Source organism: Coptis chinensis, chromosome 8 (genome assembly GCF_015680905.1).
Source record: "Coptis chinensis isolate HL-2020 chromosome 8, ASM1568090v1, whole genome shotgun sequence".
Lineage (NCBI taxonomy): Eukaryota > Viridiplantae > Streptophyta > Magnoliopsida > Ranunculales > Ranunculaceae > Coptis > Coptis chinensis.
This window is the reverse complement of record NC_141463.1, coordinates 8,326,597-8,343,083: the sequence shown is the minus strand read 5'-3', so window position 1 is coordinate 8,343,083 and position 16,487 is coordinate 8,326,597. Positions and strand designations below refer to the sequence as shown.

Sequence of the window (16,487 nt, the reverse complement as noted above, 5' to 3'; positions counted from 1 at the left end):
CGAAAAGGATTTGATGTCCGAATCTTTTGCGCGTTTACCGGACGCATCGGCTACATCTTAGAAATGGTTGTTAGAAACTTCAAAATTTGTGCAAAACTACATCCAAAAAACTGTTCAGGCATTTAGTAAAGATCGATAGCTAGTCCCACAGAGAAAAACCAAGGAACAAATGAGAATTCTGAGAGTGACAACGCAAATTTTGTTATTGACTTATGGATGAGACAATTGAGAACCAAAATGCAGGCTTGGTGAGGGTGAGAGTGAGAAACTGCTTTGAAAAAATCGATGGATAAGTTGAAAGGACTCATGTTGAAATAAATCAATCCACAAAATGCTTTCAGCATTTCAATATTCAGCTCGTAATAGATTCGAAATGTGTGAAGGAACCACAACACTTGATCATATGTGGTGTTCTTCTGAAGCTCTAAGTATCTGTAACGTGATTAATGGTAGCATCCACACTTCAAACTTCGAAGGAAAGGAAGATACACAGCTTTCTTTCACAGTATGGTGGCCGTGAGGCTTCAAAGAAAATTTTCACTTTCACCAACGATGGTCAACAATTAGTTTAAGGGAAAGCAACGTTTGCCAGGATGATTTCCAATCGTCATGAAAATGAATATGTAGGAACTTGAGATTTTAACCAACAAAAACGAAAGTTGAGTGGGCTGCAAATGAACTATCAGAACTGGCAGGCCGTTTTATTTTCTTACAATTAATTACACTGGTTCTCTTTTTTTACTCGTGGATTTCTCATGTTTTGCTGCATTTCTCAAGGCTTGAGACTGGTAGATTATGGCACTTCAAGCCACCTATACAGGATAGCCAATTAGCGACCGTATATAGCCACTGTAGTTTAGACAATTTGATGTTTACGACTATTTAGTACCACCTACTTTCCGTCTAATTTTGCTAACGCGTATACTTGGTTTCTTTAGTTACGTGGACACAAATTAATTGAGTCCATTGCCTTTCCATGCGTTTGTAATTTGTGTCCACATACCTAAATGGGTTATTTAGCCTCGCTAATAGAGAAACCAAGCTCACCGTTAGCTAATTAGAGAAACACGTGAATTCGCTGTTAGCAAATTTAGACGGAAAAGAGACTGAGGTACTAATAGACCCAAAAAAAAGTATGGATACTATTTAGAAAAAAAAAAATGAAAATACTTGGTACTGAATGTCATAAACTCTTTCTATCAATTTACATCTCGCTAATTTATGTTGAATATGCTTTGACAACTGCCTTCTAAGCGTGTGATTGTGCTCCACTGCTCTATTATGTACATATCACTTTATCAGTTGTATCACAAGTGCTGTAAAAACCAATTCATTTCCTGTTTAGTAAGGCAAACAAGCTTTATCTATCACTTATATCTAATGGAGTTAATCAGCTGGTCCATCTTCTCCATCATGTAGACTGCAGTTGCTGAGGGGTTGTTCAGCAACATCCAGATCCATGTCAACATGTGCATCTTCATCAATATCATTATTTTCATCGGCATACAACTGGGAGCTCACCACCTGACCGAACAAATCCTTGTGTTTCAAGTTGCCTGTATCAATATCAATTGTTATCTTACCATCCAAGTTATCCCACATTGTAAATTCATTCAATTTATGTAGACTTTGTGAGATACTACAACCAATGGGAAAGCCACTTGAAGAAAAGGTATACCCATCCAAAATGTGCATCCATTTGACGTATTATGGAGGAGAGCCTTGACACGGAACAAGAAGCGCTCCATGGACCGCTTTGCAGCAGGAATTTTAGTAGTTATCATTGTTCGTTTAGAGCCCTACCAAAACAAAAAAAATGTACTGTAGAACTTTAGTCCAAATGGAGATCCCGTTCTTTCTTCTTTCTACCCCGTTAAATATATTTTACTAGTACGAAATAACTGATGGTTGCAAAATAATTTGTCAACCATTAAAAGGTATGGGATCAACCCCAAGTACAGAACTTAAAAATCACAACAGGTTCGAGTATGCAATACTTAACCTTGGCTTCAGAACAGAGAGTCTGTATTGTTCTTGTCGCCTTCTGAAGCTCTTTGAGCTATGTCAAATGAGAGTTTATGTAAGGTTTGGAGTTTGGACCAACATTTTGAACAGAATGTACCTCCACCTAGGTAAATTGTACTTCACGTCTTACCAGTTGTATAATTATTTCACCGTGCACTTGGAAATGAGCTTGTAGGAAGTCAAAAACTGAAAAAGCAGTTGAAATTTCATCATGCAAATGAAAGTTTTTGTAGTTGCGCATTGTGTAAAGCAATTTAACATAATAATAAATGTATCTACCTTTCAGAAAAGAATCGACAAACTTCCCACCATATTTCACTGCCAATGCATGCACAGCTACCTGTATAGAAGCTAAAATAAATCAATATGTTTTTCTCAATACGTTTATCACGCACTGGAAAAGAATTGAGTCCAGTGGAAGACTGGAAGTCGCAAATCAATGAAGTAAAAATGTTTCATGCAAACAGATTTGAGTATCACCATCACAGAAAAACAATCAATCTCTCCCAAAACTCTTGTGGAAACTCTTATCGAAATCCAATCAAGAGGTCAATAATGCTCAAAGATAAGATAATTGTCCTACTTCTTAAATTTGAAATTCCGACCTTACAAATAGATATCTCTGATTTCTTTCCTAAAGTACCAACCTTATCATGAGCCTTGCACATATTAACCAAAGATACAACCACATTCACAGACTGGTGTAGTTTACTTAGTACTCCTTTCACAGATTCGACTTGAATGTTTGCCCTGGATTTTTCTAGCAAAGTTACTTCTTTAACCTACACAGATGCCAGAAAAAACAATAAAACCTCCAAAAATCTGTGTGGTTGTAGAATTGGTGCTAAAAGTATAATAAGATTCAGGTGCCTACCAACTTGTTCAGAATTGTGTGATTCTCTTCATACTGCACAGGATAGCTCCATGTGTAAACACTTTCTGATATATAAATTAGGTATACATGACAATTTAATATTGACAGGACCACTTACCGATACCCGATACCAAATTACAAATGTTGTAGCGCATAATGTTGGGAAACCATGAGGAGCTTCCTCTGACGATCTAGTATTGCATGAGGGAGCCTGAAACAGGAAAATTAATTCTTAACATATCAGGTAGAGAGATTTTGGAATGTGTTAAATAAGCTTCTGAATAACTATTGCATCAGAAAGATGTAAATGATTTGAGGAGTGGAAATTGTTTTTTGAAAAAACACTATTATAAAAGTTCTTATTGAAAGTAAGTCACCTGAGGCAAGATAGAACAAGCAAATTCCTCAAGCAAATCAGCAGTAGATTCACTGTTTTCAAAGTAGATGTGCAATATCCTCTGTATGATCTCTCCCTGAAGAGTAAGTGTAATACAATAAGGTGTCAGAAAAGCGTGTCAACATTCTGCTCCTAGATCTAATTACAATCACATTTTTAAAATATAAGGAAAAGAAAATACAGTCTGAATAAACACTCACTTTACTCTTCGAACCATTCTCAAAATTTTCCGAGTCCCAGTTATGTGTTAACAATTGGTGCGCATAAGTTCCAAGTCTCTTTTGCATTAAAGGAATGACTTTCTGGACAAATCCTAGGTGCGTACTTTTCCCACTCCCTTCAAGCAACTTGTCAAGGAACGATTGAGCAGAACTTACAATAGACTCTAGAGTAACTAGTACCTCAGATGCCAGCAAAACGGAATACGAACAGGCTGCAAAGAGCAGTTTTAGTCAAAACCAAAAGAGAGGTCTCGACGCTATCCATTAACTTCACAAAACACCATAAGAAACAGATACAGCTTTACAACCTGAGTCCAAGACACCTTCCAGAAATGAAAAAATGCCACAATACATGTAATCTATGTTTCCAGGCGACGGGATTGGTTGGATGCCAGAAAAAAGACTATCTGGGATTCTGATGGGCTGGAAGGCGTTAAGCAGATCTAATAGTACTGGAGTATTCATCTTGATATCAGGAAGATTTAACATCTGCATTCAGAACTTATTTCCTCAGTGATTTTCTAAATAGAATCTTTTGGCTATTTCCCTTGGGAAAGAAGCACAAAATCTGGAAGCTACTGCACCTTGCTTAAGCACCTAAGAACTTCTTTAAAGACTGAACCAGCTACTGAAGATTTAAAAACCACAAAGCCGGGTATATCTGGGTTTCCAGCAGAGGCAGATTGGAATTTCCAATGCTCTTGACAAATTTCATCACCTACAACACCATAAAATTATGAAATGCGAATTGAAGCATTGATCTGTGGTTTTCCCCAAATTGTTAGCATATATATTGGTTGCAGCTTACCTTCACTGAGAACACAAACTGCGCAGTCGAAATGTTTCTTCAAGCTTGGAAATAACTTCCTGATTTTGTTCACGAATTCATCGGATATCACTTTGTTGTTACTGAATGGAACCCTTAAGCATCCAACTGAATTTTGTTTGGTCTGACGGGTCAAACAGTCCAGATTGTGGCAAAGCTCACGCAGAAGGTAAAGATGCAGGGGTAACTAGTACAGAAATTAGATGTTAAGGAAAAGAAATTTGGTTACTACATATTTGCAAACACAAAATCCACATCCACCTAAAGCTAACAGGATTACCTCGGCTGCAGGATCTGAACAACAGTTATCTTGAGTCTGCAATATAAAAGGATATATTCAACCGCATCAGTAATTGTGGGCTCAAATCATTCAAAGTACTCCAAAAAGTTTCTGTAAATCTCAAAAAATAAATTTAGGCAACCATGGTGGAAAACATTTACTAAGAAGAGAAGACTTAGAACATGGTTTAAAATCAAAATACAAATATATACTAACTATTCTCAATAGTAAACTGTTGTGAGCAAATATACATACCCTTGAAAAGGTTAGAATGGACAAACAGTCAACTGATAATTCTCTAAATTTGAATCTCTGCCCATCTAAAATCTTGGTAACTGCAGAGATTTCAACAGAGGGTGGACCATTAGAATCAGCATGACAATCTGAATGCTGAGATTTGGTCCGCTTGCATGACTGATCTGAAAATCCCTCATTTGGCACTTCCTGGCTCACAGCTCCAGCTCTTCTCAGAACTTCCAATATTGTAGGCTGCTTGAGGTTCCCATCGTCCGATGTGTTTGAACTCTTACGTTTCAACTTTTTGTCTGATGAAGTGCTTTGTGATATAATGTTTTTCTCATTCTTCTTCTCAATGTGCCCCGACAAATTTGGCTTGCTCAAGTTAAAAGATTCAGACTGCTTCACAAAGAGGCGAAGCTCAGGAAGGTATAAAGGATGCATCTTGAGGTAGGTGTTTAGTAAGCTCTCCAAAAATCTATATAAGACAAGTTCCCACTTCAGTACATAGAAAAAAATAAAAGAGATCGCAATCTGAAACTTCTGTGTGCTAATTGAGCTTTAGATGACATTCCCAAATTGTAAACTCAGCTACAACTCAAACCAACCATTTTGGCTTCGATAATACATGCAGAGAAATCACAAACTTTTGACGCCAAAAATAACAAAAAGAAGTAAAGTAGGGAATGAAACAAAGAAAGAAAAGAAAAACGAAGAACGGAGTTTTAGATCAACTGGAATGATACCACGTATTCTAAGTTTATCGATTGACTCGACTTGTGACTTAGTTTGCAAAACCCCATCCAACAGATATCAATAATAGCTGAAGTTCATAACAAGCTAAGGAACGAGGCACCTCTTGGAATTTTAACCACCTTTCAATACCTAATCAAGTCATTGAACAATGGATAAGTCTTCCAGGTTCAGAGTCGTTTCTTACTCCCCACTACCTTTCAGTTTAGTTCAATATTAATCTCACTTGGAAAAACAACAAAAATATAATTCTACAATGCACTATTGTCATATGGACTGAGTACTAGAACACTCACACCAAATTCCTCAAGCGCTTCAATAACTTTGTGATTATTTCATCTCTTGCTGTCTGACTTGTGCAATCGACTCTTCCAGTAACTTGTGTACAGAAGGCATTCAGCTACAGGTATAATTGCAAGTAATGCATAAGCGAAGTACAGAAAACAAACACAAACAAACTTCTTTAATGAAAGAATTTTCTAAGTTGTAAAACCAACCAATTCTCTGATCCAGTTACATGAATAATAAAGAGATAGGCACATGGACTGTTTCTGCTTCCCACTTAGTGACGACCAAACAGTTCCAACAAAATACTGACCTTGCACAAACCAAGAACTTCTTAGAATACATCACATATCCAATGACTTGAGATATTTCACACCACATGAATACACTACTCTTGCCAGTTCTTTCTTAACAGATTATAATTTTTATCACAACATAACATACAATACACAATCTTCAGTTTAACACTATATCTTGTGAACCATACTTCTGTTCGTGGATTATAAGGAGTATATATTGTTACCAACTCACTTGCCTAATTATATAGAGTTAGCACATGAGAGTCAAAAAATTTAAGTTTTTCAAAAAGTGCTTAATAGATGTGTACCATAACTAACCTTAGGGGAAGGAAGGCATAATGGGCAACCAAGTAGTGCATCAATGCCTCCAAGAGATCCCTGATTTGTCAACCTCTCGACCTTTCCATAATATGAAATTATCAGTACCAAAATACAAATATTTTCGTATCTGTTGAGAATATTTCCACATATGATCGAGGCATTCAAAGACTTACAACAGATAGTAAGAGAAAGTAAGCAGGAAGGGTTTGTAAAGTTGTTGAATCGCTGCACTCAAAAAAAAATGCAATTTTTAGAAGCCATTCTTGGTGAAGAATTATATGCTTTAACACAAGGATGGGTGTGAAGTATTATTACTGCAAAGAAGAGGATACTAGTGGAAAAATATTCAAACAAATTGGAGAAAGATCACCATCCAAATTTATCCATGATTCTCCTGCAAATGATAAGAAGGTTCAAGATCTTTGTTAGTGAACAAATAAAGGCTCGGAACTTTCAAATCCAACTGAATGTCATTACTGATAAACACAGAAGTAGAACCGCACTTCCCTTAGTTACCTTCCAGACCACAAAATGACTCCTTGAAACCAACTTCCCTCCCTCAAGATCAGATAAAAGATTGATTCAAAGTCCCCTACATGCCTGCCAATCCTACAAAAAATACATATGCAGGTGAACATATTTCTTGGAAACCGTTTTATAAACAAAGTAGATGACAACTGCTGAACACATTGCAGAAGGAGTGCATACAAGAAAACCATAAAACAAAGTGTGTTCGATATAGAAACAAAAACCGTAGCTGACCAATCAATAATGGCTGGTTGAAGTCTTTTACGCTCCAATAATGCAATTAGTTCATCATAAAACATGATCAAGGGCAAGGGACATGATTTGCAGGAGTCCAGAGACATTCTCAAGAGTTCCAGAGACTCCTCACAGTTTGTTTTCTGTTGGAAAAAAAAAAACAAGAATAATTTATTACAGAAGATTTGATTTATGATTATTCCAAGTTGAATGCACAAACCAAAAGCACAGGAAAGCTTCATAATTTATCAGGTGGGTGCAATAGGAGCAATAATGATCATGTAGCAACCCTTGAAGTCCTTAGAGGTTCATAATATAGTACTGAAACTATAAGTTGTTATCTGTGCAAATAGGGATGCCAAAGGAAAATATATGCAGGAGCCCACACACATTCTTAAGAGACTCGGTGTTTGTTTGTTTTAAAACAAATAGCATTCATCTTATAAAACAAAAGATTCAGTCAAGATGATTCAAACTCAAGTGCGCAAACCAATAGCACAATGGCCATGCAGCAACTATTACTGTCCTTAAAGGTTCTTAAAACTCGTCTGATATAACAAATTATTTCCGTACACAGTGTTCAAGGAGCACTAAGGACAAAAGGCGAGCAAAGAACATCTTGGTCCCCACAAGACTTAGATTTTAAACACTATTCAGTAAAGCACTTGTATCTCCATTGAAAAAAAACATGTATACCTCTACCAACACACATAACGTCAAAAAGGAAGACATGCAACCTCAAGACCATGCCTTATTTTATCATTCCTATGAATCCTCAATTCTCATGTGACGACACACCCCACGCTCATTGCCAATACAATCCCCACTTAACCTCCCAACGCCCATCATGGGTTTGGGATTTACCCCAAAAGGACTCAACATTGGATGGATAGATTGTTACTATATATCCCGGAACTAGACAGGCTCCTCAGTTATGTGGGACTAAGCGGCTTTCCAACATATCCACCTTGGACTACACAAATGGGGTGTCAAATTCCATGATGCCTGCTCATTATGAAAAAGTTCCATAGTTTCAATGAAAAATATTACTGCAAGAATAAAAGTATTGTTAATATGCAACGGAGTGGCAGAATTACATACAGTAATAGATACGTGCATGTATGTTCACTCGTAATACTCAGTCTGTCAAATATTAGTATACAAGCCTTACTGACAAGAACAGCAATGAATATATATGTCCATAAATAACTGCTAATAGTAGTAACTCCTTGAAAGTACATAACAAGGCGAGCAATCAGCAATAGCACAACAATGATTTCAACCACAACAGACAAATAGGTTAAAAGGGTGTAATACGTAAATACTCCTGGTCCGTACCTGAGATGACGAGAGATGGGTGGCGTTATCTATATGCCCAAGACAAGAAACAATCTTTAGAGTTCCAATTAGGCCCATCTTCTTATACTTCAACTCTTGATTACTGACCTGACGAAAGAAGTGAAGTACAAAAACACTAGGTGCATAAAAATCTCTGGACTAGGACATTCCAGAAAATTAATAGATATACTGACCGAGTTGGATTTATACACGGTAAAGCATAATGGAGATGGAAGATGCATCTCTCAGCCAATGATTACCCTACCTGCTTGCGTACGATGATCAAAAGTTCATTTGCGATGGAAGATCCAACAGAATCAGCATTAGATCGAGCGGACAGTGCCAAATGGCTGAAGACCTCATATACCTGCACTTAGGAAGTCATAGTTAAATAGCTGATAGAGAAAGTCAAGGAACCGAAAAACAGTATATTATACCTTGTGGATATTTTCATCATTAAATCCCTCTATGTAATCCAAGATGCCTGAATATGGAAATTTAAAAGAAGGTGAGCTGTGCAAAGAGTAAATTTAAAAGCAGCACAAGACTATAGATGCAGAGAAATTACCATTGATATAAGAAGAAAGTGTGATCAGTTCCTGCGAATATTTTGAAGCCAGAAGAACCATGGCCTCTAGTGCCGAACTGACTTCATAAATAACACCAGAACCTATATGAGTAACTAATGCACCGAGGATCTGAAAGAAGCGTCACACAAGAGTGTGATAGTAAATATCGTGTTAAATGCATTATAAGTTCAAAATTATTTATAAAGCATATTACCTCATGCCTGGAATAAGTATCAGTGAACTCATCAAACAGAGATATATACAAGTGAATGCCAAATTCCCTTGCCTTTTGTTCTTTGCACGCCAATAAGTACTCAGACACGGAGAGAAATGAAGGGAAATACTCCTGGATTCACAAAGATTTGGGCATACACTTCAAGAAAACTTCTATTTAAATAGAACACAATATTCTTCACCTAACAGTAGGTTTGTGACGTTTACAAAGGCTGTTACAGCATAGGCCATTGCACAGTAGCATTACTCCTTAAAAATTGAAGGCTCTTGCACGTAAGCCAGGAAAGCATAATCTTCCAAAAAAAACATATTTGCAAAACAATTATCTTGTTATGGGAAATTGAAATAGAATTTGTATTATTTTTTCCTCTTAAAGTTGAATCTAGCATATAAAAAAGGAAAAAGATAAGAAGAAAAAGAAGAAGGAAAAGGACAGCTTCAAAGTAGTAAACAGAAGAACAAGTACCATTAGTTTATAACTGCCATAATAGCCTGAGTTAAATAGTGGATAAAAGCATGATGTTGTGAACCACGTCAACAGTTATAGGCACTATATGTCTATATCTCATGAATTTAGGATATAATGCAATGTACATTTTCTTCAGAAAGTATAGGCATGTCACAAAATCTGGCAAGTTTTCACTTAATTCACATGTTGCCAGATGTGCTTTTACTCTCCAAACTCTCGACGTATAATTTTTATTAAAACTAGAGCTGGCACAATTCGGACTGCAATCCACAAGCACCGCAGAACCTTCCTGTATGTATTTTCATACTGAATGACCAAGAGTGCTTCAATCAAGATTACAAAAAGTTCTGCTATATATCTCACTCATAAGACTAATTAGTTCACAATGAGCACTTACATATGTAATACTACCATGTAGGAAGATGATTATTGCATCTTAAGTTCTTACTTACGTGTTTTCATCATTTCTCATAAATTTACTTATAATTTTATCAACCCGAAAAATGTGAAGTTTCACAATTAGGTACAAAAATTTCCAAAATTTGATGCCTCACTTTTTTCCTAGTATCTCCAATTCTCCATCTTCTTTTCCATTGTCTTCTCCCCGTCTTCTCGACCCAATTTTTTAGTGAACTACATTGGTCTGGGGACAAAGACTCTGCCTCCTAACAGAAGCATTTTCCAGAGGAGTGGGTGGTGGCAAACACTTTGGCATGGACATCTTTAGTTCTAACTATGGGTGTAACAAACACTACAACACTGATAAATGCGCTCAGCTTCATTGCAGGTAATCTAAGAACAGTAAAATCAACTACTAGTATCCATGCTATCTCCTAACTTTACAAAGTTAACTTCAAAGTTTGATATCTAACCTGCACAAGTTCCCTATGCCCATGAATGCATTGGTCAAAAAGAGCTTCCCCGAGACAATCATCCATGATTTTCTTCTTTACCAACTTCTCAACATTCTTTTGCAAAGTTCCACCATTCATGTATATAAGTATAAGCAACCACACATCAATAACTCTATGATACTCCGCTTTATCAATAGACTTCAATTCATTTAAAACCTCCTGACAAAGAACCTAGCATAAAAACACAACAAGTCAATAGCCAAACTTGAACATAAAGTTACCAAAACAAAAACTAGAAAAAACAATGTATGAACACTCACATTCTTAAAACGAAGACTCGACCTCAATGCCTCAAGAACCAAGCCTTCAAAATTATCCACACCCAACTTCCCTTTCCCTCTACCCACGCCCCCGACAAACTTCAACTGCATTCTAATCTGCCCAACAATCCTCCTCGCATTCCCACTCTCCGCGGAAAGTAACAAGAACCGTAACAATAACGGCATATATTGGCCCTCGATAGTCCTAATAAACGACAAACCAATAGTAACAACTTGTTCTTTCAACTCATCACTTAAATGTAAACTCGAAAACGAGTCAAGTACAGGTACAATAATCTCACTATCTTCTTGTAACATATTCCGTAACGACTCAACTACAATGCCACTACACCTATCGTCACCGCCTATAATCTCCGGTAACGAACCTATAATCTCTTTCTTTAAACTTATAGGACAAATGGACAAAACTTGTAGAAGCTTCTCCACAAACTTTTTGGCATCTACTAAAAAATCTAGATATCGAAAATGATTTATTATCTGTCGAGATATATCGACGTTGTTGTTGTTATCGAAATATTCCGGGAGTTTTTCGAGGAGGATTTTTTGGAGTGGGAATTGAAGTGATGGGATTAATAGGAGGTGACTGAGAAGTGTGGTGTGAGATGATGACGTGGATTTTTTTAAAAATGTTTGGAAATTAGATTGGGTTTGTATGTATGAAGTGAGACCGGTTAAGAAGTTGGTTAGATTTGAGGGGTTGGTTGAAAACTTTGTTTGGAGGGAGTGACGAAATTTGTGTAGGTCGAGTGGGAGGGTTGGAGGGGTTTTGTTTTGGGTTAGTAGGGTGCAACCGGATTCGGCTAAGATTGAGATCATTTCATCTTCTGCCATGCTTCTCATGAATGTTTGATGAAATGTTTGTTTACAGAGCCTGTTTAGACATATGAAAAAACCCCGCCAAGTTTTTTAAATTGAGTGGACTTATTCACGGGCCCCCTATTTCATACCCATGTCCATGTCTGCCAAGAATTATGCAGGAGACAAAATTGACTCTTGGATTTTCATATTTCATGCCCCCACTGGATCATTGGGTCGCGGTTTTCATATTTCATTGAGGGCAAGTTACAAATTTTACTATTGAGAAACAAGTGCAGTAGATTGAGAAAATAAGCACAATTTAGACACTACTCTGTTGGAATCTCTAAGAGTATTTCTAAATACTAGTTTCGGTGTCCTATCTCTAGTTGGTTTCTTCTTACTTATCTGTTGGTGAAACCGACATAGAGTTTGAGGATGAGTCTTTATCTCTTTAGAGTTTGAAACCGACTTAGAGTGGAAGTGTGAGTCCTTATCCTATCTGGAACCGACCACCTTACCTCTATAAATATAGGACCTTGCGTCCATATAGAGTATCCCGAAAACAGCAACTCACACCTTCAGAGAAACAAAACTCGACCCCATCATATTCTTTTTCTCTTCTTCCTGTCAGCCGCCAGAGAGAGTTATACTGCCGTTCTAGAGGATAGTTTGTTCTAGTGCAAAGTCAAACTGCTGTTAACCATTGAATCACGTGAGGAAGACACCACTGCTGCTTTTCTGCACCATTGGAAAGGTGTTCAATCTTTTCTTAAGGACAGTCTAATCCGCGTCTTGGTAATTACATGTTACTTCTATCCTTGTCTCTTATTGTTTTCTTTATTCGCATACAACAATCTTAAGGAAAGAACAAGATGTCTACACCATCAGACACCACGCGGATCAAAGAAACCAATTCTGAAGTCATGGAAGTTACTTCGCTATTGATATTCACCTTTTTGTTAAGTTAGAGAATTGCTTCTCTTCTTTGGCGAAAGTGCGAATTCAAAGTTTTCCTTACTCACGATCTTCGTGTTCATATAGTTGGAGTAAGGATTCGAACCAACCTAAATCTTAGGACAAACTACAACTTGGTTGTTTTACTCTTTATGGAACTAGTGAGTAAGTTTAAATATGATTATATTAATACTAAATACTTGGTTTCTTTACTACACAAAAATTAAAAACATTAAGTTACAACAATCATGCAACTAATACACAATACAATTTTACTAAAAGCAAAGGTGGAGAGTTAATCCTCCTCATGTGAAGATAACTTCTGTTGTTTGATTTTAATAAGTTCATTTTATTCTTCCTATAACTCATAGACAAGTCCTAATAAAAGAAAACTTGATCCCTAACATGTATGACTCATCTCTAAGCTCATACATGCTAGCATATGGAGCCAAGGCAATGACTTATCTCTAAACTCATCACTTTGATCCCTAACTAGACACTACACCAACTATCATTTTGGGATAGGATGTAGGTCTAGTTGTTCTTCCTAAAAAACTTACCAAACCAAACAACAAAGATTTTCCCTCACATGAGTTTTATTAACTCCCCAAAAGGGAAGTTAGCTCATGGTCCTTGGGATAAAGGATTACAAGTGTAGAATGTAACAAAAAGAGAGAGAGAGAGAGAAGAAGAAAACTAACTATCTAAACTCACTTGCTTTTGATTTATTTTCCACTAGAAGAAAACCAAAGTTTTCTCCATTAAAACTATTACAAGCTTTTTCTTACCAAAATAAAAAACTTAATAAAAATTTAAGACTAAAGAACTAAAATAATACAAGGTAAGGAAAAGAAGTCAAGGGAGTAAATGGAGTGTCCCCGTTTTGTTTTCTTCTCCCTTTTGAGAGAAATCTCATTTCCTCCCACGTGAAACATCAAACCACATTTACTTTATTTTTATCCACCACATTAAAATAAAGTGACACCTTGCATTTTTTTTTCACTGTTGACACCTAATCTAATTAATTACATGCAAGGTGTCAACTTTGCACCAATAATTTGTTATTTTTGTCTTGACATGCTCCATGATTGATGACTCATCCAATCTTATGGGGCCCACATAGTGGGTCCATGTGCAGTATAGTGGCGGTCCGGTCTTTGGGCAATTTTACAACTTCCCGCATATGCGTAGAGTTCATCGCCCTGATTGTCTGCGCAACTCACTTGTCGCATTCGGAGTCCTAGTTCAAGAGGTAGGAGCGAGGAAGTTTGATCCTTACGTGTGGATTTGGAAGAATTCATATATATCGTTCCCCGTGCTTGCTTTAGGTTTAACCAATATTTCCATGTTTACTGCGAATATCTGCAAAAGTATGAAAACATATTTATTTCATGATTATTAAACACATAATTAACCAAATTTATATGTCTCAATGGGGTTTTATAATACACTTTTGGGTGTTTATCACACTACCCCCAAACAGCACTTTGCTTGTCCTTAAGCAAAGAAGAGACATTAAAATAGATAAGTGGCCAAAAATGTGTAGTCCTAAATAATTCTTGTTTCGCAGAGTGCGGTTGCATTGACCATATGCAACAAGGCCTTAAACCACTAGGAATTCCCTAGTGGATGAGTTATAGCCTCGTGAGAGTTTTCTAGAGAAGATACTCACAAACTTCATTTATACTACAACGACTCAGTGATAAAAACTCGTTTTCTAAATTAATCTAAGATATCCATACATCTCCTTAACAAGGAACGAGGATTGATTTCTTTGAAACTCAAGTTAATATGCATCCAATAATTAAAACATCTACATATGATAATGTATATAGTGAGCTTGCATTGAAATGTACTAGCAGAGCCGTTTCTGGATCCTTTGGAGAGCGTACCTAAATGGATTCTCACAGGTATGTGTCAAAACACAATTCCACTCAAAATTTTACCACTCAGGTTTTGTTAACTCCGATTAATGCGGTGGGCACACATTTTCCTCACATCTCAATGATAGCGGTCGAGGAGGAGCCGATGTCGATCAATCACATCTACTACTTATTATCACACCACCCTACTCCTAATTGAGCTAGAGGTCTTTATTAGGTATTGTGGGGCTTAGGTGATAGTGTACAAGAAAATAGAAATGGATAATCAAAATTTACGAGTATGAGAGAATAGGGTCTTTAAGATATTTATACTAGAGAATTCCTTGTTTTCTTTTCTTCTTCTAACTGAGTTTTCCAACCTTGTTCTTAAACTTCTGGATACTGATGATTTTATTTATTTATTTATTTATTTATTGCTTAAGAACATGATTCTATTTTTCTTTCCTGAAGCAAGTAACTGACTTTTATTTGGGACAAGTCTTTCTCTTTATTTTTCCACATTTCATCCTATTTCTCATACTCCTCACTTAGGTAGGTTCTTTTTTTTGGTTTAATAGATGGGTAAGGAATTTTTGGTGAAAGTGAAAGGTTTGATGAAAGGTTCAGTGGAGTGACTAGCGGTAAAATTTGTAACATGTAAGAATTTTTAGCTATGTCGATCCAAAGAAGGCCTAAATTCCCGTCTAGGGTTCGGGTGGTGATCAAATAAGTAGACGCGTGATTTTCTCTAATCGGAAAAACTTCTCCTCTGTGTCATCACACACAAATCACTCATGTCAAGGCTTTTGGTTAGATTATATAGTTTAAGTAACTAACCGTTGGTTCCAGAAACTTACTGCTATGACAATCAATGATACTCAGTGCATGAATGTTCATGAAAGATGTATAAACTATTGTATACATATTATCTTAAGTTTCTTAAAACAAATCCTAATTCAGATACTAATGTGAGGTTTCTAGACAATTTTTATCATTGAAAAGGAAACAAGACTTTGTCACTAAGTACAATTATTAACAAGAAAATAAAAACTATATACAGGTTACAATATGCCTAATTTTTGCTACAGGTTTAAAAATACCCCAAAACAGAATGATGCTTAGTCCTCGAAGTATCAATAAATAAATAGAGAAATTACCTGAGAACTGTGAGCAAAAATTAGGGCTAGATTGCTGGAACAGAAAGGTTGGAGAACATAATATATTATTTAGAAAGAAACAATAAAATGTTCAATAGCACACGAAACATATCACACGAAACATAGCACACGGAATAATGAAAGACAATAGCACACGAAACATAATTTTTAGCTAGATATATGTACAATGACAAGCTCAAATTTACCATCCAGTGGGATGTGTAGGTCTGGCGTCCTCAATAAGGAAATGCATTTCCTTAGCATTGCGCCAAAAGATAATAGTCTACCAAATTTCTACCCATTCTTTTTCTCCGGATTTCCTCAAATGTTTCTTCATATTTTCATCCTTCGAGTAACAACGAACATGCCTCAGGTACCGAGCGGGACGCTTCCATTGCCTAAACCTTAATGAACGAATGATTCTGTTTGCTGGGCACATAGAATCTACCTTGACCTAGTCATGAAAAGTAGATGCAAACTGTGGGAAATGTGTCTTCATGATTCGTGGCGGTTTCTGAGGGTAAAAGAATATACCGATCCCCGAAAAGTCGCGAGCTCGTTTCAGGTTGGAGATAACACAACCTAAGATGTTAAATAATGTATGACCTTGAGCCAATGCACTGAATACTAC

General features: G+C 36.6%; 1 protein-coding gene across 1 annotated transcript; it reads right to left on the bottom strand.

The window, feature by feature from the left end:
• Window positions 1-1,181: 1,181 nt before the first annotated feature.
• On the bottom strand, window positions 1,182-11,943 carry LOC147479704 (uncharacterized). Its single transcript, XM_086576657.1, is given in 30 exon segments — window positions 1,182-1,556; window positions 1,679-1,799; window positions 2,003-2,059; window positions 2,156-2,211; window positions 2,305-2,365; window positions 2,673-2,807; window positions 2,900-2,932; window positions 3,018-3,110; window positions 3,277-3,372; window positions 3,497-3,729; window positions 3,826-4,006; window positions 4,102-4,235; window positions 4,326-4,530; window positions 4,624-4,659; window positions 4,879-5,338; window positions 5,910-6,013; window positions 6,111-6,206; window positions 6,516-6,596; window positions 6,692-6,743; window positions 6,834-6,912; window positions 7,035-7,078; window positions 7,080-7,127; window positions 7,281-7,423; window positions 8,619-8,726; window positions 8,884-8,985; window positions 9,056-9,102; window positions 9,187-9,316; window positions 9,402-9,533; window positions 10,763-10,975; window positions 11,065-11,943. Coding segments are annotated over 30 exon segments (4,311 nt in total). The 5' UTR covers window positions 11,926-11,943; the 3' UTR covers window positions 1,182-1,386.
• Window positions 11,944-16,487: the final 4,544 nt, after the last annotated feature.